Here is a 26545-nt window from a genome sequence, read left to right as displayed (position 1 = left end):
CTGCACCGTCCCTCTCTGGCCCCAGACTCTCCCTCGTACTGCTGGCGGAGCCCAGGTGGCCGGCGGGCGGGGAGGCGCGCGGGGGGCTGGAGGAGCCGGGGGCGCTGCACCTGTGGGCGCCGGGGGCGCCGGCCCCTCCCGCCCGAGCGCGCGCAGCTCCCCGGCGGCTCCGCTAGGGGTCTCTCTCGGGTGCCGAGCGGGGTGGGCCGGATCAGCTGACTGGTCGGGCTCCGAGCCCCGCCGCCGCGCTCCTGCGCCGTCAGTTTCCTCGGCAGCGGTGGCAGAGAGCACTCGGAGCAGCGCGGGGGCCACCACAGGCGGCGGCGGCGACGGCGGCGGCACGGGCAGAGTAAGGGCGCGGCGGATCCCACTCGCACAGCAGCACACTCGGCGCCCCGCGCAGGGTCGCAATGCTGCCCGGTTTGGCACTGGTCCTACTGGCCTCCTGGACGGCTCGAGCGCTGGAGGTGGGTGCCGCGCCTCAGAATGGGGGGGTACAGTGGGGACCCGATCCCCCCAAGTCTTTCATCCCGAGAACCTGGGGGCAGTCAGGGGGACTCCTCTCGGCTCCGCGCCCTACGCCCCCGCTTGCAGGCGCCCTGCGCATCCCCGCCTCCGGCCCAGCCCTGCCCCTGGGACGCGCGCTCCGGCCCACGGAGAGGGAGAGGGCGAGGCGTCCGGTTCCCTGGCCCGCGCTAGTCGGGGGCGAGAAGAGGAGGAGGCGATCCTGAGCTCAGACCCTGACTCAGTCTCTGCCGCGGGGGCCGGGGGCCGGGGGCGGCGAGAGACATCCAAATGGGGGGAAGGGAGAGGGAGCACGTGGGGAAAACTGAAAACGCAGCGTCCCTGGATCCTGTCCTCAGCTCTGAATCGCTGCCCTTCCTTTCTCTCAGGCCCTGGGGAGGAAAGTCGGGACGGTTCGGGAAGCTGGGCGCCCCCCGACCCCCGCTTCCCTTGGGCTTTTCTGCCCGGTTTCACCTTCCTTTCGCATCTCCACGGCCCCTTCCCTGCCCGACCTCCTCCTCCTTCCTCTTGGGGCTGCTCGGGGCGGCCGCCTGAGTGCGACCCCAGCCGGGGTCGCGCGCTACCTTTCGCAGGCAAACTTTGTACATTTCTGCGTCTCCCTTTTGTGTAAGTTGCGAGAGATGGGAGTGGGTTGGAGACCCGCAGCCACCTCACACCGTCCCCAAGCCTGGACGTCCCGGACGTTCGCTCGCACCTTGAGCTTCTCCCATAGAGGGAGAAAGTCCCCGGGAACAAAAGCCGCGACACCCCGCCCTCGCCAGCCCGGGGCGCGGTGGCTGAGCCGCGCTAGTCTGCGCCACCGAGGCTCCCGCCCGACTCCCTTCCCCGCTCTGCGCGTCTGTCCCGGAGGGGGTTGGGGTGCTGCTGGGGCGGCTCTGGCGGAGCCTCGGAACCCCTCCGCTTCCCACCCCCGTCACCTCCGCGACTTGTTAATTCTATGCGGGGCTGTAAAGTCCTTGAGAAGAAATACGCGAAGAGTGGGGTGTGCATTGGAAAGGGCAGTGGCGGGTGGTGGGGAGGCAGGAGCTCTCCCCTCTGTGCATCAAAGGAGGCGTTTGTCTGATTAAGGCGCGGCCTCTTCCCTGGCAGAGCTGGGCACTCTGGTTTAGGCCCCTTGGGGACGCGGGCTGCTGGGGATGGTCTTCAGGGTGTTTTTTTTAGGGTACAGATAAAAGGATTGAATTGAGTGAAGATTAAGACGGAGAAGATGGCGCCTCTGCAGTGCAGCAAAGAAAAGCTGTGTGGAGGCTGCAGCCTGGTGAAATCCACCCACCACTAGGTGTATATAACAAGTCTTCCCCATTCATCCAACTCTCGAACATTCAGCTAACGCCTGTGCAAAATGACTGTTTTTCTTTTCATCTAAAGATGCTTAGAAGTTGTTTGCGTGACAGTTGGCACAGAGGAGGTTGTATTTCGCATCGTTTGGGTTCCCATTCTGTATCTTACTATTGGCAACCTCCCGTCCCCATTTTTTTTCCTCCTTTTCCCCCTACCTCATGGTAATTTTCCAAAAAAGCAATTTCCGGACAAGTGTTTTCCTGTAATTCCACTGAAGCTATGACACCATTACAGTTTTTTAGTTCCTCATTTACAAGGTCATTGAACTTTTTTTTCCCTTCTGGTTTTACCTACAAGAGTGTCTCAGGAATCACCTTAGGGCTAGTTAAGACATTGTTTTAAGAGTTGAAGAATTCGGTTTTCCGTATTTTTTAAAAATGCATTTAATTAAGGGAACTCTAATTTCTCCAATGACTTAAATTTACTCCTACCATTATTTCACTTTTGCTGATTATCTTACTACACGTTGAAAAACACAAATTAAGTAATTAAAAGCAAATCATAGCCTTTATTTGAAGCGTTCATCAAAATATAAGTATTTAACTTTTTTGAGCAATATTTTTTCCTCTATAAAAGAGGCACCATGTAGGCAAATACAATTCGGATTTATTTTTTGGCCTGTTTGATTGCATTTCTTTGCTCTTTCTGCCATCCTTTTGGACATTTTCACTGGCTATTGGCACCTCCCTCAAAGGGTGGAGGTGAGATTTACATTGGTCCATTTTGCAAAGTGTTAGTGGAAGGGTAGGCAGATCACTCTAAGGAGGTTTGAGGGGGATTTATCCAGCTCTATCTGTGTTCACTGAAAAGATGTAATTATGAGTTGACTGTCTTTTGTAGGGCTTAGAAAATAGGCCTGTTGCCGGTGGCTTTAAAAAAGAAATGAATAAGCGCAGTGATAATGGGGCCTCAGTTGGGGGAAACGTGATTACCTGAGTTGATGATTTTGCCTGGTGTATTGATAGACTATGAGTTTAAAAGACCCTGACATTTATTTATTTAAACTTGCTTCTTCTTAAGTTTTATTTTCCTATAGGGGGAATGTTGAACCTAATCACCATTATTTGCTTTGATGGTGGTGCTATTTCACAGATTATACATACATACTCATACTGACTAGTACTGCCCTAATGGTAGACGGCACACACAATAGTGAAGCTCAGATTTGATGGTAATCTATAAGGAGTCACTGTATCTTGCTAATCAATGGGAAGCCGTGATAACCGGCAAGGCACAAAAGCTTCTGTCTTGTCACCCTAACCAGCAGAGGCGCCTGACAGCACTCGCGAGGCTATTAGTACTGCGGGGAAGTCCTCCAGGTAGATTAGGATCCCTGGTTCTGACTGGGGAAATGAAAGGAACATGCAAGTTACATAGATCACAAGGTTAAATGAGCAATGACTGAAAAAAATGAAAAAGAAATAATGTGGTCCATTGAACGTGGGTTTGAAGGAAAACGGGAAGGTTATCTCTATGGGTAAGGCTTTCTCCCTGCTGCTAGAGCATCCATACTTTATGTTACTGTTTATGGCATACTCGTGACTTCTGTACAGATATTTATATGAAGATGAAGGTTGTCAGTCATTCTGGAAATAAGCATGGCTATTATGTGCTTTTCCTGTGGCCACTAAACTATCACTGAAGAAGTGTAACAAAATTAAGTAGAAATGTACATTCTGTTACTGCAAATTCGATCTAGGTAGGGACATGTATTACCTTGAGACTTACAGAGCATCTATCATTAATATATTTCTTTTTTAGTCTCTGCCTCCATTTTATCAATTACAGATGCAAAGATAAACCTTATAAATGTACTTTAAATGTAAAGCTCCGGGATGTAAGGTTTAGTTTGACTGTATCCACCTCATTACCTCCCACCTTCACTCCTCTGCTCCCAGGAAGTTTGCAGCGTAAATAAGACAGGCACATGCTTATAAAAGAAAATAGAAAGTGTTAAGTACCAAGAAGAAAGTACCGATTAAGTGGTATAGTGAGTAAAAGCCTTATAGTGTAAACATCTGTATTTAAGGAATAAAGGAACAATGGGATGAGATAATCCTAGAGAATTTCCTGGTAGTTCATTTCCAGCCAGGTTTGTATCCCAGGTCTAGAGAAGGGAGGTTATTAAGTCTTTGTGTTTACAGTATTTGTTTACATGCCTCTCCCCACCTTTTCCCTCCCAGAGATAGGCAGACAACACACACGAGCGCACACACACACACCCCTGAGGGTGTGGGTGGAGCGAGTGTGGGATTTGATTCTTTCCATCTATTAATTTGGGACATTTTTATTGATTCTCTTTTTGGGCCAAGCTCTGTCTGCAGCTCTGAAGATATTGTGAACAAAACAGCCTTTTCCTTCGTCAAGCTTCCAGTCTAGTGAGGAAGACAGATAATAAACAAATCATTATAAATGTAAATTCGTGAACTGTGACAGATGTTGGGACAGAGAGGACAAGCGCATAGTACACTCTGGAGAGGAGGAGGGAATTCGAAATAAGGCATTGAGGGTCTGAAAGCAGGATCTGAGAGCTCTGATACCATATCTTCAGTATGACCTTGACTGAGGGAGTGAGTACATGATGAAAAACGTGATTCACTGGGCTGCAGCCAGGAGGTTGGGGAAAATACATGTTTCGTTGTGTTTTGTTTTTTTGCTGTTAGTTTTCTACCTCTCTGTTCTACCTGACTATAAAGTGGCTTCTGTTCCATAGTGGCATCCCAGATACAGATGTACGGAATAGGGATGGATGCTAGCGACCATCTTCTGCAAGTCTTTGGAAGTGCTGTCACCCTGTGTCTCACAGCCAGTGTACAGACACACCCTTGTGAGGGGCTGGAGTAAGCTAAGGTGAAGGAATGAGGACGCCCCCTGGATGAGTGGCAACTTTAAGCAGGAAAATATCTTATTTCTTAATTTTTTTGTTGTCATGAATAAAAAGAAAAGCAAATAGTACCTAACCCCTCAAACTGAATTTGCCAATGAAAATCATAGTGAAGGGGAAAATGTTATGTAACTATTTATTCAGTTTAATGTGGATAGTTTAAGAAGTAGCCGTTTCAGTGAGGACACTGGTGTTTTTCTTTGAAAAAAATATTTGGTGAATTTTCCCCTTCAGATTAATCTTGATTAATAGATATGCTTTACTGGTACCTTTGTAGAAGTAGAAATCCACCAAAAATTGCATTAGAATGACTGCTCTAGGGATAAAGAAATTCATTTAAAAAAAAGTCTGGACATGTTCATCAATTAATATTTCTATGAAAAAGGCATGCTTGATAGATTGGTTAGTTGACTGTTCAAAGTGGGATGGATACAGAGGACTCAGGTTCACATGTATGAAATCTTAGCTGCAATAAGAAGCTAAGAGACCATTTTATTTAGATTTAGTTTGTGTGGCTACGTTTTGAAGAAACATAGAATCAGATTCAGCTTGAACTTTGCTAGGATTATAGTATTTCATGAAAAAAGGTAGTGGTTGAAATGGGCAAGGTGAGAGGTTTTTAAAAGCCCAGCTCTATGGAAAGTAATGGAATTGTTCCCACATTTATAATGTTGATTTCCATACCAGCGAGATGTTAGGCCAGCAACACTGAGTCATTGAGTTCTTCACATGTTCAGGGGAGGCAGCATCCTGCACTGATCAAGATCCTGGCCTGGGGCGAGGTGGCCTGGGCTTAAATCCTGGCTCTGTCTCTTTTGAGCTGTGGACTGTGGGCTATCTCCATGCCTCAGTTTTTTCCTTTGTAAAATAGGGATAATAATATTTATGGTTATTGAAGATTAATTGAGTTAATATATACATAAAATGTTTGAAACACAATATAAGTTAATATATATGTATGTAACATGATGCACCTTATAAGCCTTATGTGTTAGTTTTATTGTTAGTGCCATCCATTCAGTTCCAACTCCTAGTGACCCTGTGTACAGCAGAGCGGAACCCTGCCTGGTTTTTCTGTACCATCCTCTCGCCTTCTGGCACTATATCAAACAGTTCTCTGCTGCTATTCACAGGGTTTTCATGACCAATTTTTTCACAAGTGGGTGGCCAGGTCCTCCTTCCTAGTCTGTCTTAGTCTGGAAGCTCTGCTGAAACCTGTCCACCATGGGTGACCCTGCTGGTGTTTGGAATGCCGGTGGCATAGCTTTCACCATCACAGCAACACGCAGCCACCACAGTATGACAGCCGACAGACAGACAGACGGGACAGACAGACAGACAGGCAGGCGGTGTGGTTCCCTGACTGGGAGGGAACCCGGGTCTCAGCAGTGAAATCACTAAATCTTAACCACTAGACTACCATGTATTAGTTAGTTACTACTACTACTAGCTATGATGATGATGATGATGATGGTGTAAAATAGATATATTTAAGTCTCACACATAGTTGAAAGTTAAAAGAAAAATCTATATGATGTTTCACTTATTGACTAATGCACTCACCAACCAGATAAGACTATTGCAGGAAATAGGCTGTTTGTTCTCTATAAGAACGAATGAATTTGATCTAAATTAAAGAAGGACACTGCAGATAAAATTTTTAGAATACATATTTAAAAATTTCATTTGTTAAATATTTATATATATTTTATATTTCAATTGGCTTTTTAAAGAACATTAAAATAATTTCATGCTCACTGAAAAATTTAAACAGTATAGAAATATGTAAAAAGTATAAGCAGTTTTTACACAAATGGGAAAGAACTATTATGTGCATGCTGGCAGCTTGCCACACTTGTCTAATACTGAGCAAGTGTGTATGCTGGCTCGATTATTAACTCAGCTGTTAGTTGACTATCAGCTATGTGTAAGGAGCTGTGAACAAGTTTGGTTTAGTTTTCAACAAAACCTTTTCTAGAAAAATGAATAAACAAGTTTTGTCAATCAAGCAGAAATGGAAGATTTCAAATTCTAGCAAAAGAATTTTGGTCCTATGGAATTATGGTACTAGGAAGAAGAGAAGCTTGAAATGATCTTCACCAGAGGATGAGGAAACCAAAAAGCAGACTACTTGAGAATGCAGCATTTCTATAAGAAATCAGTTTTCAAAATGAAATGAATTATATTACCAGCCAGATGATGGTAAACTTGATAGTGATCTACTGCTTAATTAAAAGCATAAATTTTTTTAATCAGCATATTTTGCTCATTATAAAATAAAAGGTTTTCAATCTCAGTTTCAGAATTAGGCTAAGGATATTGAAGAGTACATGCAATTAGTGATACTGTGGTTAAAGTATGATTAACACACTGAAGAATCAATAAGCAAAGTCCTAAGGAATCTCTGTGGGTTTTTGTTACACCACTTCGTGGATTTATCATTGTCCTGCTCCATCAGAAAAAGTGGGTTCAAGTTGGAGGATGTAATTATTGTAGCCATGTTTGGAATAAACATCCTTCTCCGAGTAGAAAACAGTGAGGAATGAATTAGATGGTACCACAACCACATATGTAGAGTCAATGAGCAGCGACAAGGAATAAGCAAGATAAACCTTACAGAAAGGGAAAAGAACAATAAGTCTGTTTTGTAGATGTCTGAATTCTAAAATTCTTAAGGTTTTATTAGCGATAGACCCCACATAGTGTTTGTATCTCCTAATTTCCAGATGGTCTCTCAATTTTTCTTTTTTCTCCCAAGTTCAGATGATTTTTAGCTGAGGAATTTGATTGAGCAAGAAAAGTTCCTTTTTTTTGGTGATTCATTTTGTTGCTGTGAAATTGTTCTTTGCCTGATTCTCTTTCTTAGAGAATCTAATAATTTGTCTCATGCTCTCAATTCACTTCCACAGAAACCCACATACTATCTTTATTGAAGAAGGTAAGGCATTCTGAATGATAGAGACTGATAAATTACTTTTCAGCCTTAAAGGATACTTATGAGAATAAGAGATCTGCAATATCAAGAAAAGTCATTTGTATTAAGTGAAGAAAAGCATGATTATTCTTGTTGCTTTGCTAAATTTCAAAGCTTTAACGACTGTAATATATTTTGACCCCGTGGAGACATTTTACAGGAAGAAAAACCAGAGGTTTAATCCCACCCTTGAGATACATTTGTGTACTTTAGACCTGACCCCACACCCCCAGTTACCACAAACTCATTTGTTTAGTTTTTCCATGTCTGCACATGCTTGATTACAATAAAATTAATAAGGCAACACAATTCTTATTTTTAATCAAAAATGAAGAAAATAGAATTGTCTATTAAGACTTGATTAGTCCAAAAAAGGGCTTTTAATATCTGCTCTTACTATTGGATGAATTTTCAAAAGCATAATTACTGTTTTATAAATAACACTACTCAGTTATTTTGTAGTGGAATTAATAGGCACACATGATAAAGATAGATATGTGCCATTTCTTAGCCATATTTATTGATTTTTTTATCTTTCAAAAAAAAGAATTCTCATCTTCTCTGAAGGCTGAGCCTTTAAAACTGATGCAAATTTTTTTAAATCTTAGTTTAACTCTTGAGAGACTAATATTAAAACCTATCATATGAAAAGTGATATTTGAGAGCAGATATTCCCCATACTACTGATACTCTTAATCCTTTATTATGATTTGTTTAAAACAAATACAATTTTGTCATTGCAGTATGTTGGTTTGAAGATAGAAGTGATAAATTTTTAAGAAACTCCCATAGAAACTTGCAAATATGCAGATTAACTATTCCAGGAATAATTTATTCACAGATACGTATTAAACTAATTAACAATTTAAAATTAAAATTAAATTTCTATGGAAAAATGACTAGCTTATTTCAGTACAGAGAGAAATCTAGATTTTTCTGAGCACACTCAGAAAAGGAAAATGCACTGCTTCATTTAACAAATGTGTCTGAGGTCCCTGCCCTCAATGGGAACTTACAGTAGATTGAGGGTAGACAGAATAAATAGGAAGTAGTCAGGGACTTAGAAAAAATTATGTTGGGTAAGGGATATAGGGGAATGCTGTGTGGAAGTGTGTTGTGGGTGTGATATTATATGTGGTATTATCAGGAAAGGTCTCTGATCTGGTCACTACCCAAAATGTAAACTTACATATCTGGAGGAGAGAACTATATATTCACCATGATGTAAAAGAATAACTGTGGGCAGGGAATCTACTTCAGAGTGGTTAAATATTGAAAACAAGAATGATGGCGGAGAGATGTTAATACTGATTGTGATCACAAACTATTTCCTATAGTTTGTTTCATCATCAACACAGTACCTTACATCTAGTGTTTACTAAATATTTGATAAATATTTTCAATGAGTACTCTAGGAATTTTGTATTGTGGTGATAAAAGAATTATGTGTTTGATTCTTGACAGTTGAATTAACTTCTCTTAAGTTTAAAAAATTGTGAATGACACCTAACTACAAACGTTAAGAGGAAAATTAAAGCCTTTTAAATAAGACTTATTTTTTCAGCCTCTTTTAGAACATTTTATTGTGAAAAGGTTTCGCAAATGCTGTCAATAACTTAAAAATGGTCAGTTATTTGCAACTCTTTATTTCAGAAATTCAGTTGGCCCGATAAAAATTGCCTCGTTCTTAAAATATTTCCTCTGTCCTCTAATTGGGACACTTTCAATTGAGGGTGCCTAGAAATTATTTTGTTTAAATGAGATAGTGGAGTTTAGAAAGAAAATGTCGTGTATTGGAATTAAATTGAGTGGCCATCCAAATGAATATTTCAATATAGTTGTCTTTTTTGTTTGCTGCTTTTTTGCCGTTTTACAGCTAATTTTTATTTTTTACTTTGGTGTGAACCAGAATCAAAATTGGCCCTTTAAAGAAAATAATTGAATTGTTATTTCTGTTCTCTTAAAAAAATTGTACTTTTCAAGTTCAAGGGCTTGAAGCCAATGCCACTTTATGCTATTAAGTTGACAGGCATTGAAAATCTAATTGAGGTCATTATGATTAGCCTTGTATCTTGCTAGTGTTTTCTCAGGCTTGTTTTTAATGTTTTGTGTCAAGTATTAAATCCTCTTACACCACAGAATCAAGAAAATTTGAATCTAATAAAAGTAAACTGAATTTTATAATCCTATAGTTGTTTTGTGTGGGGGAGGTTCTTGGCTAACTGATAGGACGTTTGAATGTGAAGGCAACTTTTTTTTTTTTTTTTGTGAGGAAGATCAGCCCTGAGCTAACATCCGTGCTAGTCCTCCTCTTTTTGCTGAGGAAGACTGGCTCTGAGCTAATATCTATTGCCAATCCTCCCCCTTTTTTTTTTCCCCAAAGCCCCAGTAGATAGTTGTATGTCATAGTTGCACATCCTTCTAGTTGCTGTATATGGGACACGGCCTCAGCATGGCCGGACAAGTGGTGTGTCAGTGCGTGCCCGGGATCTGAACCCGGGCCACCAGTAGTGGAGTGCGCGCACTCAACTCCTAAGCCACGGGGCCGGCCCAAAGGCAACTTTCATATTGCTGTTAGTTTGAGGAATTGTGATGGGCTCCACTTTCAAGAGTCCATTTGTGACAAAACTGCAATTTTGGAATCACTGCATACTTGTCCAGTGAAGTATGAGAGGAGGGATTCCTCTGAGGGTGGCCATGTGACTGAATGGCTGAAACAGCGGAAGCAAAGGCTGCTGGCTAGAGATGTTGTTAAGACAGTGCAAGTCCCGGGAACTGGGGGTTGAATAATTTATCAGCATGGCCATTCCAGATATCCAGGACAAAGATAGTGAACATTCCCAGGCAGGAAGGACATCCTTCAGTAAACAAGATAGGAAGCTGACCCACCTTGTTTCTAGGCAATTCGTTTCCTTGTGTGTACTTGCCATGTGAATATTTCATTTCACTTTTGTGAGCTGGACTCATAGGTTAAATTTGTGTCATTGTCCATTTTCTGGGTTATGTTGTAAGGACACAGATGGGAAGTATTCAGTTGGTTGGAGTGTATCTTGTGTGTATGTGTTTTTAGTTGTATTTATTGATTTCATAAATAGCCAATAAAGAGATAAGAAAAAATTTTTAGTGTAAGTTTTTCCTGGAGAAAAAAAGACATCAGTTAAAATATCATTCCAAGAGTTTATTACTGTTGTTAAATTATTTATGCTTTTAAAAAGTTTTGACATGTAACCTCATTGCTCATTTGCTCTTTCATCTCAGAAGTAGAACACATGAACATAAACCAGGGCCCATTGATCAATTCTTCTGTTAGCAGATGAGGGGAAGGTTTAATGCAGGGTGTTTAATTGGCTATTTGGATTATATGTTCACCTATTTTGTCTCTTTTCCAGATTTTCTCAATTTGTGATTGACTTCTGTGATGTTGACACTGATTTGGAGTTATTTTTTATTATTATCATTCATTATCTTACTGCATTTTTCTTCCCCTTACCTTGAATTTTTTAAAATATCATTCGTTGTGTGGACATGTACTGGATGCTTCCTGTGTTTTGGTAGTGACAGGAGCCCTAATATCTTTGTGGGATGTGAGTAAACAGAGAAGTAACTCAGTTTGTGCCTTGAAGGATTTTGCAGCCTGATGGGGGAAGAAAGAAAAGCAGAAATAATTAGGCACCATGTGCCAAAGGCTACAATGGAAGAACTTACAAAGTCTTCATAGAGAAGGCAGGCAGCATTTGAACTGGATTTCAAGGATGAGTGGAAGTTAACTGGGGCATGGTAGGGCTTTCCAGACAGAAGGAACAGCTAGGGTGTAGAGGTTCAAAAGAGGAAGCCATGGGAATGTGGGTGGGAGAGGTGGTGTGGGGATGGTAGGAGATTAAAGGGTTTGGATGCCTTGATGAGTTTGAACTTCATTTTCTGAGCAATGGGGTACTCTTAGATGTTCCTAAAATGGGCGTATCATTGATGACTATGGTTCAGTTAGGTTTAGGAGCCTTTGCAGAAGTCCTTGTGAATGTCTACTTAATCTCATTAGCCAGATGGTAGCACCTAGCTGCAAGGGAGGCTGGTACACACCATCCATTAGCTGGGAGTTTTGCCACTAGGAATGCATTGCAGTTTCTCTTCTTAAGGAATAAGGAGAGGTAGGATATTGGATGACAGCTGGCATTCTGGGATGCAGAGTAAATACAATACAAAGGGATGCAGAGAAAAATGGGTAGACTAATAAACGTTCTGAACCAAACCAAAGGAAAGATTCTCCATGAACAATTAGAGTAGGTTTTTGGGATCTGCCCACTTAGTTGCTCACTAACCACATCGGAAGCACATCTTTGGGGAGTGATGGAGGAGGAGACAGGAAATGCTTTTTTATTTTTATGGCAGGAACACCCAAGAGCTTGAGCCTTCACTCCACCTAAGATGATTTAGACTTGTGTTCCTTGGAAGTCCTTCCAATCAGAGTGATAGAAAAAGGGGTAGTTCCAGTGGCTCTGTGGATAGTAATGGCAGTGTCAGTTCACTCTCCCCGTTGGTAAACTATCATTCACTTGATCTGGAGACTTCCCTACAGCAACTTTGTTGTGCTTGTTCTTTGAAAGGAATAGCAGATAAAACAAGCTTGGAGGTTGTTAGAAAGAGCATGATGCTGAGAACGTCTTTTGAGCTAGATTTGCCTACCATGTTCAACTTCTTTTCCATTGCTACGCAGCCATTCAGATCTGTTTATTGCACCCATGTTATTAAAATAGGGTGGAAAGATCTATGGAAAAGAAGAAAATAAACCTTAATATATTTATATCCATAAAAATGGGACTGCCATTTTAAAGTTCATCTTAATTACTTATCTATTTTCTTATTCATTTCAATTATTCTAGAAGTGGTCAAATGAAGATATTTACCAGAAAGTATGTGATGAAATAAAGATGTGGGAAAAACCTAGAGTCCTGAGCAGGCTTGATATAATCATCACCATTAGGGAGTGTTTGGGGTTTTATAGTAGGCATTTTATCAGCACCTAAAGATTTATTTAAAATATGTTCCAATAGTTTGACATATACGTGGTTCTATCTTAAGGGAATATCTAAAATATCAAGGTTCCTTGAAAACTACTGTTGGTTTTATTTTCTGCATTATTTCTTTCTGAACCCGTGGTTCTCTTTAAGAGTAATCAAAGCGTAGTTCAAGTTTGATCATCTTAAATCTTGGCATTTCTTTTCTTTTTTTATTTTGAAGTATCTATCAAGGAAATATTTTCTCTTATCAATTCTAGATACTGTCTTCAGAAAAACAAATGACAAGTTGTATGTGAATCAGAAAGAGTAGCCAATATGTGTTTGAATGTATGTTTCTCTCATATTACCCTGGCCCTATTATGAAATTATACTCTTTTTTTTTTCCTGCTATAAAGAGTGGGTGGTAATTTACCTCTTGTAGATTTGAAAATTTGTTTTAATTATATTAGATAGAATTTGAAAATATAAAGAAAATCTTGTTCTTTAATTCCTGCATAATTTTCTAATGGTCGTATAGTTTATATAATTTGAGAAACTTCATTTTTTTTTAATTTCCCCAAAGAACATATATTTTATTCTGAATTCTGTTGTGTTTTCATGTATCTGAAAATATTTGACGTAATTACTGGCTACAATTTAAGCCCACTCTGAAATGGGTATGCCTTAGTTGGCACTGGATTGCAGAGTTGGAGACAGTTGCTTGCTTTATTTACTTGAAATAATTGGTAGTTGATTTTGCAGGCAATTAGATGTATACCTTTGTTTAAGGTCACCTAGCTGAAAAAGTTGGCGGTCCAGGAATATGTTGAGCAGTATACTTGAGCATTCCCTCTCGACTTACTTGAATCTTATAAGTATTTTGTTGGCTTTGTTCATAGTCTGTTGTATTTCTGAGTAAATGAGCTCTCCAGAAACAATCTCTGCTTCTCTGATCATTTAACATACATTAAATAGATGCATACTGCAAAAATTAGTGGAAAAATTGCTAGTAGATATCAGTGAAATGTGGTCCATCCATGCAAGTTCATTTTAGTTGTTCTTATTAAATTCAAACGTGAGTTTTAAAAAAAGAAGATTGTGATCATCTTTATAAAGTAAACTAAATTATTACTTTCAATATGTGTTCAATTCAAAGGAAACTGAAAACAGGCTACAAGTGCCTGTGTAAAGGTGCATCCGTTTAGCATTATGCTTAGAGCCTACAGTTGATAATTAAGATTTAGCCTTAGAGTAAATGAAGTGACATTGATTATTTTTAGGCCCAATATCATTTGCTATTGATTCACTATTGGTGAGCAAAATGAGGGACCAAAAGCGTGGCTTCGAAACAGTCATTTATAAGTGTTGTATGGAAATGACAAGCTCCAAGTCTTAATGGTGCGGAGCTAGGGAATGGCAGTGTTCCATTGAGATGCTCTTCTAGTGTCAGTTCATCTCAGAATTCCTCTTGCCTTCACTTGATGTCCAGGCCTAACTCTAAAGCAAAGCTGTCCAGTAGTATAATGGGACCAGAGATGTGATTTAAAAATTTCTAGTAACCACCTATCAGAGTAAAAGAAACAGGTGAAACTCGTTTTAATATGTTTTATTGCTCCCAGTAAATCCAAAATATTGTTTCAACATGTGGTCAGTATAAAAATTACTAATGAAATATATTACAATTTTTTTCATTCTATGTCTTCAAAATTATACTCAGCATATTTTAATTCGGACCAGCCACATTCCAAGTACTCAATAGCCACATGTGCCTAGTGGCTACCATATTGGACAGTGCCGCTGTGGAAGGGCCAACTCAACCTACTGTTGCCTAGGGAAAAAAATCATAGGTTTTGGACCAGGTGGTATCCATAAGATCTCTCTAAGCCCCCTCATTTTACAAATAAAGGAACTGGGATCTGGAGACATTGAGTTGCCAATATCACTCAAATATGAAGGGTCAAAGCCCAGTCCCTGTCCTCTGACTTCCAGTCTCTTTCTTTACCCTTTTTCTGTTCCACGTTGCTGTGTTCTTCCTTTTTGTGTTCTGTGTTGCTGTGTCCGTTTCAGTATGTACTAATGTTAGGTGGGTGCTATCAGTGACATATTGAGCCGGGAGCTTTCAGAAAATCTGGCCCACTTGGAAAGGCATGACCTCCTTTGGACAAAACTCTCATTTGGGGCAGGGTAAATAAAATTACCAGGCATATCTAGAATCTTTCTGGAATGGTAATGGGAGGTGATGCTGGGTCCCGTGATCAATTTGTCTTTTTCTGGTGTGGGCGCTGTTGGAGTAGGAATTAGGGGGACCGTTAGGACCCAGGGGATGTGACTCTGAACACTGGTTGAAATGTCAGCTGCCCAAGGAAAGGAGAGATCGACAAGGCATTACTATACACGTTTTGTTGTGTGTATGGGGTCTGTTCCTGGAAACACTGGGGTTAAGCTTTTTTTTTCTTTCAGTTCTTGGAAGGCTGCTGGTATGTGACCATAGTTCTTACCTAATTATACTTAAAGCATGATATTTTTTGACAGCTTAAGCCCAGTGCACTTCTGGCATGTTATTTTCAAAATGTAAGCAAATGTGGAAAGCTTCCCACATGGCGTGGTGGTTTGGTGAAGGCAGAGGATTGGTATGCTCCTGGGATCATTGCTGCAAAGTATTTGTTTTATAATATGAAAATGCATGATGGGTGAACTTTTAGAGTTGGAAGTTGTTTTTCATTTCATTGCTAAAATATTTATCAGCCTGGATGTTGTAGATTGTGTAAGAGTGCTTTGAAGAGAGTTTACCTTTATTCATGTGACTTAGGTTTAGTGATTTTAGATTTCGTGTTAAACTCACCCATTTTTCTGTTTGAGCCTTAGGACTTCTCATCTGTGGCTAGGCTTTACCCAGAAAGGCACTATTGATCCTTAAACATGCACTGTATTTTCTTCATATTCTATGATGAAATAATTATATTTTGCAATGCTGATGTGTAGGACAATACTTAGAGTATTTACGGCTTGCAGGAATGAGTTAAAAGTACAGGAATATATGAATTTCCTTTGGCAGGTGTCTATTAAACTTAAAAAATTGTCTTTTTTGTGTGTGTGTGTGAGGGAGATCAGCCCTGAGCTAACATCCGTGCTAATCCTCCTCTTTTTGCTGAGGAAGACCGGCTCTGAGCTAACATCTATTGCCAATCCTCCTCCTTTTTTCCTTCCCCGAAACCCCAGTAGATAGTTGTATGTCATAGTTGCACAAAAATTGTCTTTAACCTTAAAAAATTCACCATATATTTTTACCAATTTTCTCTGTATTTTTCATAGTAAAATATAACCAAGAGGAACAGAAGTTTAGAGCTTTGAAATGTTTGGGGGACTCATATGTTTTTTATTATGTTTAAGTTAGATTTTTTGAATTAGAAAAGTGTTATAAATATATTGTAGGTTACTTAGAGAAAATTTTAAAAACATGCATAATCCTACCACCCACTGATGTCCGTTTTATATCATTTTTTAAAGCATTTTTGAGATAATTTTATATCTTGCATTTTATTCCTTAACATTAAATGTCATGCTATTATCAGCTCTTTGTAAATTAATGTTTAATGGATATATGAATCTGTTTGGGGCAGTGGGAGCTATGGAATTGTGAGTGTGTGCATTTTTATTTGGCATTTCCAACCCGAAGTTAGGCTGGAGGCAGTGATGTAAGGAAGGCGCGTGTGCCAAATACCTGTGACTATTTTAAGTATTTATTGAGTGATCTAAATTGCTGCTCTCAATAGTATTCAACATGGTGGTCCTTCAGCTATGACGTAGTACTTACAGACGATGAGATGAACCGAAACCATAGAGATTCACCGAAACCATAGAGATTCACAAAGATAAAATAAGGAAAATCTGACGTAGTAATTCACATAAGCAGTCCTCTTATTTAATAGTTTCGTGGTCACTTGTGTCGGCGGAAGTTTGACTGTAAGAAGTGTAGACTTGACAAGCAATCGTAGCCGGGGCTCAAATGTGACCTCAGTGAAATTGTGGTTTCACTTTACTAGAGCCATTTGACGGGAGCATTAATTGGGTTGTGTGATTACACAGATGTAAGTAAAGCACCCTCCTTCCCATTTCCCAACTCTTTAAGCCTTTCCTGATTTTATGTGGTTAATAAGTCAGAAACGTTTATTCTGTGAAGTTCCCAAAAATAAGAACCTTTAGCCACAAAAAAGAACTAGACTTGTCTTTAAATTTAACAATGTGTGACGAGGCGCTGCTTCCGTAGAACCCTTTGTAGGATTATGGAGCCCATTCAGCCAGACCCGTTTAATCTTTGATTACTAACTGCTATTTACTTGGTCAGTTAACTGGTTTTATATTATTATATTTCATATTATAGGTTTTTGGAGCAAGGACTATGTTGTTTATTTATTGTTTACTTATTTTTACTATATATAATACTGTAAATATATAGTGAATAAATGCCACGCCCAGAAGCCCAAACTTCTTTTCCTTTGTCATGTCACATCTCCACAATTTACTACTCTTTGTTAAAATGCACTATAAGCACTGAGGCCTAACTGCTTCTTTGGGGCTTTCACTTCTTTTCTATGAAGCTCCCCCTCCATGTAAAAATATTAACATCAAATAAAACTTGTATGCCTTTTCTCCTGTTGATCTAGCTTTTGTCAGTTTAATTTGCACGGGCCTGGGTTATGAACCTAAGAGGGTAGAGGACAAACTTTTTTCCTCTCCTTTAATATTCAACCTGGAAGGAACAGTAAATGCAAGGCTGTGAGGTGGGAGCATTCTGGGGTGTCTGAGGATGTACATGAACTGTTACAAACATCCCACCAACTATATGTACATAATTTACCAATGACAGTTCACATTGATGAATCATTTATAAAAACTGATGGTAAGTGTCTTCCATGCTGAATTTACTCAGTCTTGGAGAAGAATGTGTGTTTTAAACAAGAGGAATTTATGGAAGACATTTGGTATTCTAAATATCTAAAAGAGCTTTTAGAGTATATAATAATTCATCTTTGCCTCTATATTTTAAAATTTTAAGACAGGAAGAAATCCTGTCTTTTAGTTATTTTAGGTTTGTTGTTTTCTGAGTTGTTTTTTTTTTTTTTTTTTTTTTTTAGTCCCAATCGAAAGAACTTGCATTAGAAACTTGGCAGTCAGTCGTGTCGTATTGTTGTGATTTATTAGATCTGGAATAAACACCTCTGTTGCAGGCATATGTAAAAATAGATGCGTTTGGCTTTTGTAATAATAATAATACACAGGTATATAGCTCTTTCTGTGAGCCGGGCACTGTTGGAAGTGCTTTGCATGTAATCTTCAACAGCAGCCTGTGAGGTATCCTTGTTCCTATATGAAGCTGGTAAAGTATGAGCTAGGAGGGAGCTCACAAACTAAGTTCAACATCCGTGCTCCTAACCACTTATCTGTCCTGCCTCTAGCAAAATGGAATGATGGGTGGAGTTCACGCGGTGTTTCCTGTTTGACTAGGCAATTCGCTCCTTGAGAAAACAAGCCGTTAGAGTGGCTGCTTGATAAGGAATAAGACTAAGCTGTTAGGGCTTCACTTCCTGGCTGTGTCCCCTCCCTCCATGAACCTCTGAGCACTGATGTCTCTACATGGCATCTTCCCCCCCCCCCCCCCCCGATCCTACAATCACTCCTTCCATCCCAATCCCATTCCTTCTTTTTCTCTTAATCGCACATAAGATCGTCCAGAGTGTAGATATTGGAGTCATTCAGACCTTGGATTTGAGTCACAACTCTTTGAATTACTAGAGTTATGACTGCAGGAAAATGACTTAATTTCTCTAAACCTAAATTTCCACATCTACAAAGTATCGTTAAATAGGTTAGTCAGGAGGAAAATTGAATTAAGTATAAGGTACAAAGCCCAGAGCCTGGCCAACAGTAGGCCTTGAGTGAATAATGGCTCTGATTTTCATTTTAAGCCCCTTTGTAACATCTCATCTTCTTGGACCCTTCAGAATGGTCCTTAATGTTCAGATCAGCCACCCTTCACCCCTATGAAAATGCAGAGGCTGGGGAAGAGACCTGGCTGCCTGGGGAACTGTGCCACTTAGCTTTACATTTCAGTGCTCTCAAATGGCTGGAAGGCTGTATCATCTCAACATTTCCTTGATAACGTTTTTGATATCTGAAAACAGGAATGACTTATTTGAATTCTGCATAAACTTTGTTTCTGGTCTAGTTGTTAGAGTTTGAAATGTCTGTGAACCCAGAAGAAAAACCACTTGGAAAGGAATCTAAAGAATGCTTGTCCAGGATGCGGTTCTCCTGCCTGTCCACTTTCCTGCCCCTCCTTGGCATTTTCACTTGACCCTGCACAAGTGACAGCCCTGGCTGCCCGGACCAGCTGGAGACAGCCACAAAGTTCCTGGCTACTATCTCTCAAAGATCTCTGCTAACCCCTTTGAAAACAAAGGGATTGATTACCACATTTCAAAGGGGACTGAGAAGGAGGTAATTGGGAGATCTCTCTGAAGGGACCTGTGGCTTCTAGCACCGGCAGAAGCTTCCTGAAATGGTAGGTAATGCTCGTGCCTTAGGCAGGATGATGTCATCTCCTGGGGACCTGCTCACACATAGCATTGACCGTGTGTTAGAAATGTGCATTTCTTTTTGTGTGTGTGAGGAAGATCAGTCCTGAGCTAACATCCATGCTAATCCTCCTCTTTTCGCTGAGGAAGACCGGCTCTGAGCTAACGTCTATTGCTAATCCGCCTCCTTTTTTTTCCCCAAAGCCCTAGTAGATAGTTGTATGTCATAGCTGCACATCGTTCTAGTTGCTGCATGTGGGAGGCGGTCTCAGCATGGCCGGGGAAGCAGTGCATCGGTGCGCGCCCGGGATCCGAACCCGGGCCGCCAGCAGCGGAGCGCACGCACTTAACCGCTAAGCCACAGGGCCGGCCCGAAATGTGCATTTCTATTCACATTTTATCAGTGTATTTCTATACTCTTGTCGTGCAGACATTAGAGACAGGAGAAAATCATCCTGTACCTTTGGTGGTTTTATTTAATTAATGAAATTAATAAATTTCATTAATTCACAAAACGTGAATCGAATGGAGCAGTCCGTTTTTGTTTTGGGAGGTTTTATTTTAGGATGGGGAGAGATTGAATTTTTCAAGACAACCCAAGAGACTTCGGGGGTTTTTGATGTTTTGATTCTAGAAGGATATACTTGCCCTCCTCTCCATTTCTTCCTTCTGACCTGGCGTGTGTAAGGCCCTATCAGGTGTTAATCTGTTCTGTCCTCTTACACCCACGTCCTGTAGCTGCATCCAAGTGCGTTGAGGCCAGTTTAACACGGATTAATTTAACAGTCGCTCTGTGAAAACGGATGTTCTCTGCTGCTTATTTCTAATCAATTATCAAGCCATATAAAAGATACTTTCCCGTTTAAGAAGTCACATCGTCCTATGAAGCTGTAAACCAATAAAGTAAAACTAAAATGCTTATGACTAAAATTAGAGGATTATATTTAAAACCCTTTGCCTAAGACTGATGATGACATGCTCTTTTATTGAATTTCTAGTCAGGTGCTTATTCATAAAAATAAGGCTTATGTAAATGGTAGTGTTCAAATGTTACACCAGTCTGTTTTGGTAGTTTGACCTTTCACAGTAGCTAAATAAATATTTTTTACAGTGAGAAAAGAATTATTTAACATTTGTGTGCTAGCAGTATGTCAAATGAATTCAGAGTCTGAATGCAACAGATGAGACCGTAGATAGAAACACAAAAACACAGTGATGTAAAACAGAAAATCAGGCTACATGGTGTCAGAGAGACAGCTCTACAGGGAGGGATGTTCATAAGTATAATAGACACTTAGGAAAATTAACACAATTATTCTAAAAGTCATCTGGGAAAATCATTAGCATTAGGTAAGAATAACCAGAAAAAAATCCAAAGAAAAATGTGAAAGTATAGAAATTAAGACTGCATGGCACATGGAAAGACAAATCAATGGGATAAAATAGAAGTCTAGTATATATATTGGAGATTGGTTCAGGATACAGGTGGCTTTCCACATCAGAGGAGAAAGGATGAATTCTTCAATAAATGGTGTTGGGATATCTGTCCATAGAGGGAAAGAAGCTGGGTGATTATTTATGGTGTCTGTAACAAAGGGCAAGTTTCTTTATTCCACAGTGTTCTTACAAATCAATTAGAAATACTGATTATGAATCTCTTAAGAGAAATATAAGTAAAGCATTTTTAAAAAGTTTTATTGGGGCCAGCCTGGTGGTGTAGTGGTTAAACACAGACTCCACCTTAGCGGGCTGGGGTTCTCAGGTTCGAATCCCAGGCGCGGACAAACACACCACTCATCAAGCCATGCTATGGCAGCGTCCCACATACAAAATAGAGGAAGATTGGCAACAGATGTTAGCTCAGAGCCAATCTTCCTCACCAAAAAAAAAAAAAAAACAATTTTATTATGAAAACGTAGGAAAGAGAATATGATGGATCCCCAGGTACCTGTCACCCAGCCTCAGAAATTATAAACTTATCACCAACTTTATTATCTATTATTATCTTGTTGTGTCTGTGACTCTTCCCCTCCCATTCCCCTTTTCCTCACTGGATTATTTTGAAATAAATTCAGTCATATTATTTTATCTATACGTATTTTAGTATGAATCTCTAAAAGAATTTAAAAGAAATAGACTAAAAAAAAAAAAGCAAAGAATTTAACAGATCATATTCAGGAAAAAAACACACATAGCCAATAAACCTATGAAGATATGCTCAATCTTATTAGTAATTAGGGAAATGCAAATTAAAACAGAGAGATAACTTTATTTTTTAACCATATGATTGGCAGAGACTAAACAGTCTTGCCAGAGTTGGCAAGAATGTGAAGAAACACATTTTTTTCTACTATCAGTGGTACAAAAGTTTTCAAGAACAGTTGTTCAAAACTTTGTGCATATCCCTCAATTTAGCTATTCTAGGAACTAGTAACATAGTATATTGTGTAAGTGCCCACTGATGAGGACATTACTGGAGCATTATTTGTATCAATTAAACAAGTCTATTTTTTTACTGTGTTGCACCAAACTGGAATATTATGCCATCATAAAATTAAAATTTTGTATTTTTTTTTGTGAGGAAGATCAGCCCTGAGCTAACATCCATGCCAATCCTTCCCTCTTTTTGCTGAGGAAGACTGGCCCTGGACTAACATCCTCCACTTCCCATCTTCCTCCACTTTTTTTTTTTTTCACATGAGACGCCGCCACAGCGTGGCCTGACAAGCGGTGCCTCGGTGCGCGCCTAGGATCCGAACCCGGGCCATTAGCAGTGGAGAGCGTGCACTTAACTGCTGTGCCACAGGGTCGGCCCCAAAATTAGACTAATTTCTAAGTGAAAAAAGGAATTTGCAGAAAGCAGGCATAATGAGTAATTACATTAAGTAAAATTTTGTATATGAAACAAAATTTATGTGTATAGAATATATCTGCAAGATTCAGGCAAATCTAACAAAATTTGACTCTGGAGATATAGAATGGAAGAGACTAGTACATATGTACTTTTTACATTATCACCTTCTGTATTATTTGAATCTTCTTAACTGCAAGCAGATACCTTAGAGATGTCCCACCACGATGTCCCCCTCATCTCAGATGTGTAGCTCCCTGGTTCTGTCATTCCTGGTAGGTGATCAACTAGTTTCTACCAGTTGGCCCAAGGGGATTCTTTCCACAGGCAAGCCATCCCATTCCATTCAAAACATCCCTAATTTTAGGAAGATGTGTATTTTGATGTGCAATCTAGAATCCTCCCAATTGTTCTTCTAAGGAATGCTACTTTTATAAAGTTGAAAATAGCCAGTTTTATTGTATCATAAAACTAGGTCATTTCAGTGTATTTCCTCTGTTTGTTTTCATGGGTAACTGACTCATATCAAAACTTGCTTTTGAAACTACTGGAAATGTCACTTATTACTTCAGCCTCCTTTGCTTTACGTTGAACTTCAAGAAATAACTCCTTCAATCCAAAATTTCTAGTGTTGGTGCTTGTAATTTCATTTCTCAAATTGACACTAATGCTAGCGATGGGATTCTCATGCTAAGGCAGAAGAAAACAATTTAATGGAGGTATTCTCTCCCATTGAATTCTCCTCACTGAATTTTATACTGAGGTTTGTTATATTTTCTGCATTGTAACCCAGAAAGTTATCAAAAAGAATTGCCTATGATAAAATATTTGTCTTTATCTTATTTCGTATTTTCTTTACAAGTGGAAATTATAACTGACTTTTTAATTTAAGGTTGAGTGTAGGACCTCCTAAGTCTATCACGAATATTTTAATGACTCTTTGAGTATGGGAGATTAGAATAAAAAGCACTTTTGTTTAAGATAGAAAATACTTGTGCGGTAACATCGAGATTGTATCGGGAATAATGTAAACCAAAAGTGAAACACGGAGAAAATTCTTTCCAACTTACGAAGATGTTTGTATTACAAAGATTCGTTTACTAATTTGATATTCTTAATAGCTTCGTAAGAAAGGGAGGGCAAATACTATCTCACAGTGAAATTTGAAGAAAATTAGATTCAATGAGGCTAAATTTGCCCCAAATGGCACTAAACAACAGGATCGAGGCTGGAACCCAGGCTGCTGATACTTAATGTAGAAATGACCCAACCAGAGCACCTCCCTGTAGCTCCTATGGAAAAGTCACAAAGGACAGTAACCAATTACTTTTGATTTTCAGAACTCCGTTATTTTTGAAGGCATCTTCACTACTTACCTTTTTTTGGATTAAATATTTAACTTTTTTTTTAATCTTAAATTGATTTTCCCACTCATTTTATGGATCAATACTGTTATCAGAATCTATTTCTATTCCACAGTGGTTATAAAAGTTGGAGGTTATGGCAAGCAGAGTAATCTTGAATTTTTCTAAAGCTGTCTCTGACCTTGAATACAGGTTTTAAAATTATAACTTGAGTGATTTTTTAAAAAATTCAACCTCTTTTTATAAAAATCCGGTATAGACTGTTTCTTCATAAGTTTTGCCTATGACTGAGATACAGATAGGATTTATTTTTACTAGTTTTCTGAAGTGATGCTGAGTGACATTAGCTTCATTTTGAATAGGTCCTGCAGAAAAGTGGTTATGAAGCTTTACTGCAAATAAGCACAATATACACCCGTATTAGAGAAGTGTTAGTTACTGCAATTAACCAGCAGCGTCCTTCTCAGCAAAGCCGGTAGGAGGCATCAGGCTAGGGCTGGGTGTGGTCCTGCAGCTGCTTGAGTTTCCCTAGTTGGTTGCCAAGATAGTTCACCTGTCCAAGATGGGGCTTTCCAGCTTTAAGGAAGCCCCAGTGAGTATTTACCAAGCCACTTAAACCCATAAACATGTTTCATGAAACCCCAGCATAATCATCAAATGGTTGCAAAAACTCTTTTTGCGGTACCCCATCCTTTCGCCACGTAACATCTGGATTCTGGTACCATTTCTTATCCTTCCATCTTGCAGCCTTGGTCATAGGTGACATAGTGTGACCGGGTATTACACATATGCTCCTTGCAGCCATATAGAGGTGACCTAACTGGGCATACACAGTTGGTTATCTATGAGGTGTTGGCCATCTGTGCAGGTCAAAGGCCTTCCGCGGGTCCAGCCAAGCAGTTCATTGCCTTTCTGAATTCTTGAATGCTTTATTTGTGAAACCCGTGATGTAATAACTGTTTATGTATATATATATTTTTAAAACTCGCCTTACTGTTCTTAGTTTATCTGTAATGTAGAACTAATTAGAAAAGTACCTAACTTGTAGGGTTGTCATGAGGATTAAAAGAAATAATACAGTCTGTAGGACATAATATGTGCTCAGTAAATATTTATTATTGTTATTACTGCTGTAAGCCAGCATTGGTAACTGCTCAAAACATTTGCCAGACATTTTCAGTGGCTCTGCTCATGTACACACCCATGGTGATAAGTGACAGCATGTAATCTTAAGCCTCCGCCTTGTCCTCTAAGTAAAAGAACTCAATCATCCACAACCCAGTCTGGCAAATCTGTTTTTCAGTCGAAAATTAAAAGCAGTCTATTATCTTTCCTTTGGTTTTGTTGTTTTCCTCTGGTAATGTGGCTGTGCCCAAAATGTAGGCAAAACCAGGAAATTGTAAAATACTCTATCAGGCTATTCATAAAACATGAAGCAACATTCAGGTTAATTTGTGGCTTTTACAAACTTTGGAGGCTCATATAATGGACAAATAATATGTAATGTTCTGCAAGTTTTAGACTCTGTGTTGGTATTTGCAACTTCAGATTTCTGTCATCATTAGCATCATTATTTTTGCTTTGTAAGCAATTTACACGCTCATTTAATTCCCAGTCTGTTCCTGTGAGGTGGGTACCATTCTATTCCCAAATTTGCAGATGAGCCCAAATTATAGCCTTTTGTCCACGATCACAGTTAGGTGTTAGAATTTCAGCCTATGCAATCTGATTCCAAACCTTGTATCTTTTCTACTCTGGAATGTCTATGTAAATGATTTATTTTCTTAGACTTCTGGCTAAGAGTTAAAGCTAGAAGGGAACTTGAGAACCTCTGGCTCAACCACACCCCATGAAGTTTGCAATATTTGTTGCCATTCTTTCAATAGATAATATATTTGAATTTAAACTAAGGGAAAGTCTATAAATTGATACCAGCACCAAAACCCCAGTGAGAAGATAATGTAGGCTGCCACTATTTTTTTTTAAGCTAGATTTTTAAAGGTGTTAATTCAGCTATCTTCTACCTAACAGATTTCCTATATCAACTGACTTAAACTATTTTCATTCTGGTGCAGATGCACTAGACTTTGAATTTGTTGAAATCCAAACTGTCATCTTGACTCCAGCTGTTTTTTAGAGGCCTGATTTGGAGGAAGCAGTTACTGGGGGTTAAATCACTGATCAACCTTTGGTGGAATTTCAGCCCCCAGTTCTTTAGGATTCTGTTCCTCCTCCCACACTCTGACACTGGGCTTTGTGTTAAGAAATTTACAAAAGGAAATTGATTTGTTATACCCAGGCTGTGGTTGTCCATTGTTGGCTCTGCATCACCTCTTCACTTGGCCCCAGATCCACACCTAAATAGCACTGCCTTCCTGTGCCTGGTGGAAGTTGGGTTACGTCTGATGCTCTGTTGACTCACCCTGCCAAGGATAGAAGCTCTGACATGGGTCATTTGTGGTCACTGCAGCAACAGTTTGTTGATCACAGGGAGCATTCCACAGCTGCTGATGTGATTGAAGGTGATTGGAGCCAGTTCTCCCCCAGATCCAAATGGACCAATTAGAGGACTTAACACTGAGTATATCAGCTGTTTAAGTGAGTTTTGTGAAGGAGGCATTGTATGAAGACTGTGTTTGGGTAAGGTGAAACTCTGTTCTCTGATATTAGTATCTTTTTGTAAGTTAAAACATTGTAAAAATTTACAATTACCTTAGTAGGGATGAGGTTTACAAATTATTTGGTACCTATTTAATTTGTTAGTCTTTGAAATGTAGTTCTCTAACCAGGGTGATCATTCTCTTTGTCAAACACTCTTACTCTGAAAATTCTGTTTAATAAAATGCTTCTCATAGAATGTGTATTGAGTTTTTAAAAATTGTGGCTGCTTTTAAAATGTGGTAATTTGCAGGAATTGATCATGGAATAAGCCCATGGTTTTCAGTGTGGTCTGGCGGTTGGCCCCACAATCTGACACATCCCTCCAGTTGATTTTGATGAAAGCTCAAGTTGAGAACCACTAAGGTAAACTTACCTG

General features: G+C 39.6%; 1 protein-coding gene across 3 annotated transcripts in view; it reads left to right on the top strand.

Moving 5' to 3' along the window:
- Positions 1–281: 281 nt before the first annotated feature.
- APP (amyloid beta precursor protein) overlaps positions 282–26545 on the top strand; it is a 258874-nt gene continuing 232610 nt past the window's right edge. Inside the window, exon 1 of one of the 3 annotated variants that reach the window (XM_058522959.1) lies at positions 282–467. In XM_058522959.1, coding sequence (XP_058378942.1) covers positions 411–467 — 57 coding nt within the window. In that variant the 5' untranslated portion in view covers positions 282–410. The remainder of the gene's footprint in view (positions 468–26545) is intronic. The other 2 variants (XM_058522957.1, XM_058522958.1) reach the window with 2 other exon arrangements.

This window comes from Diceros bicornis, chromosome 27 (assembly GCF_020826845.1).
Source record: "Diceros bicornis minor isolate mBicDic1 chromosome 27, mDicBic1.mat.cur, whole genome shotgun sequence".
NCBI classification, from domain to species: domain Eukaryota; kingdom Metazoa; phylum Chordata; class Mammalia; order Perissodactyla; family Rhinocerotidae; genus Diceros; species Diceros bicornis.
The sequence above is the reverse complement of the archived record's forward strand: the minus strand, read 5'-3'. Positions and strand labels throughout refer to the sequence as shown.